Below are 1,914 nucleotides of genomic sequence, written 5' to 3'. Positions count from 1 at the left end.
TTCAAGCTGGTCCTCCTGGGAGGCGGCTCTGTGGGCAAGTCCAGCCTGGCTCTCCGGTTCGCGAAGGGCGACTTCAAGAGTATCCTGCCGACCGTGGGGTGTAAGTGGCGGGCCAGGGGCGTGTGTCCCGGGGGGGAAGCCACGCCTCCCACGCAAGTGGCGGGCGCACGCGGCACCCGCTGTCCTGGAGCCCCGAGCGCTGGGCAGGGAGCGATGGGGCCCCGTGGGCGGGCCCGCGAGGGACGGGGGACCGGGGCTCAGGGGCTCTGGCCCCCGGGTTGGCTATGCGAGGGACAGGGCGGTGGAGGGGAACCCGAAGGACAAGCTGGCCTCTTACCCTGCTGGTCCCCTCGGCTAAGGCCGCCCCCCAGGCAGTGTCCCTACACGCGCTGCCTTTCTGCCTGGACTCAGTTTACCAGCCTGGCCTGGGTGGGGGTGGAGGCAGCAGGAAGGGGCGGCGGGCAGCACAGACCCTCTCGCCGCGCTTCTCGAAGAGGCCAGCACTGCCCGGTTCTCAGCCGTAACAGTCGGAGAAGCATCTGCTGTCAGTCTCCTTGGGCGTCTGCCCGGGGAGCGGGGAACCCGGGTTTTCCCAAATGGCAGGTTCTTCGTGCCAGGCCCCCTGGGGGGCGGCCGGCATGGCGGAGGACACCTCACTCGGAATCAGAGCTTTGGTGTCAAATCTGAACTCCGCCACCAAAGGCCGCCTGTTTCTGAGTCCATCCACTCCTTCATGCATTCACGCATGCATTCATTCATTCATTCATACATTTAGTGAATATCTCTTGGGTGTGGCCTGGTCCCCGGCCTGCTTTAGACTGGAAGATTCTGAAGTGAGCTGAATAGCTGCCCCTCCCCCAGCCTCTAGTCCCCGTCCCTGCTCCCAGCCCCAGGCCCAGCTCCTGTCTCTGGAGGGAAGAACCCCTCCAGTCAAGGCTTCCCTCCATGCTGGGGCTGGGGCCGAGCCTGAGCCTTTGTCCTACCTCGGTGTCCCTGGGCCATGGGGGAGTGTTCGGAGGCAGGAAACAGCCAGAGTAGATTGGCAGGTGGCCCACAGTCTCTAGCCGAGTTTAGCAATCCTTCTTTATTTAATCAGCCACCAAGCCATGGGGCCAGCACTGGTTTATTGAGCACCTACTACGTGCCAGCAATTATACCAGGTGTTGAGGACACAGAAGTAAGCCTCCTTTGCTTTTAGGAGCTAAATCTCGTGTAGGAATGACCATCCCCACTCATATCTCGGGGTCTGCTTGACGTGTCTTATACACCCCTTGACATCACGACCTTTAGAGGTGGATGTTATGATTATCACATGAATAGGAAATCAATTAATAAAATTTATTATTATGTTTCTTAGTACTTTATTATGATATAGTCTATATTATTGTAATTAGGTTATTATGTTCTTCTGTCATTATGATGGACAGCCCCCGTGTTATTATTTGTTATTCTGTTACCGTCAGTGGAGGGACAGCCCTGCTTTTCGGATGAGGAGAGGAGCACAGCCATACTTCTGGGTGACAGTGGCCTGCGTTGTCCAGCCCCCTCGATGGCAGACACGGAGGAACCTCACCCTAGTCAGGAGGGTGGGCAGAGGGGCCAAGTCGCCGCCTGGCGAGGGCGCCCCGCCCCGAGGGGCAGCGGGCAGTGCTGGAGGTGCTGGCTCGGTGAGTGTGAGGCCAACGAGGAAGTGGCCGGATGGCCACGGGCCAGTGGCCTTCGCTCGCACCCCCGTGTTTTCACTCACGAAACGGGGATGCAGGTGCCGTCCAGTGGCGGGCTCTGTGCAGGCCGACTCAAGTCGTGGATTACCACGTCATGACTCACGGCTGTCACCTTCTCCTCAGACTCCTAAGAGCAGGGTGGGCCCAGGGCCTGGCTGGTCGGTGGTGATGTTGCCCTCAGGACAGGCAG

The 1,914-nt window shown here is 59.8% G+C and overlaps 1 protein-coding gene across 1 annotated transcript in view; it reads left to right on the top strand.

The window, feature by feature from the left end:
• Positions 1-6: 6 nt before the first annotated feature.
• The window catches only part of LOC111734598 (ras-related protein Rab-17-like), a gene marked incomplete at both ends in the record, with an annotated part of 5,423 nt that continues 3,515 nt past the window's right edge, over positions 7-1,914 (top strand). The window contains one exon of the mRNA XM_023526691.1: positions 7-93. Within this exon, the coding sequence (XP_023382459.1) occupies positions 7-93 (87 nt within the window). The remainder of the gene's footprint in view (positions 94-1,914) is intronic.

This window comes from Pteropus vampyrus, unplaced genomic scaffold, assembly GCF_000151845.1.
Source record: "Pteropus vampyrus isolate Shadow unplaced genomic scaffold, Pvam_2.0 Scaffold2276, whole genome shotgun sequence".
In the NCBI taxonomy this organism is placed as follows: domain Eukaryota; kingdom Metazoa; phylum Chordata; class Mammalia; order Chiroptera; family Pteropodidae; genus Pteropus; species Pteropus vampyrus.
The sequence above is the reverse complement of the archived record's forward strand: the minus strand, read 5'-3'. Positions and strand labels throughout refer to the sequence as shown.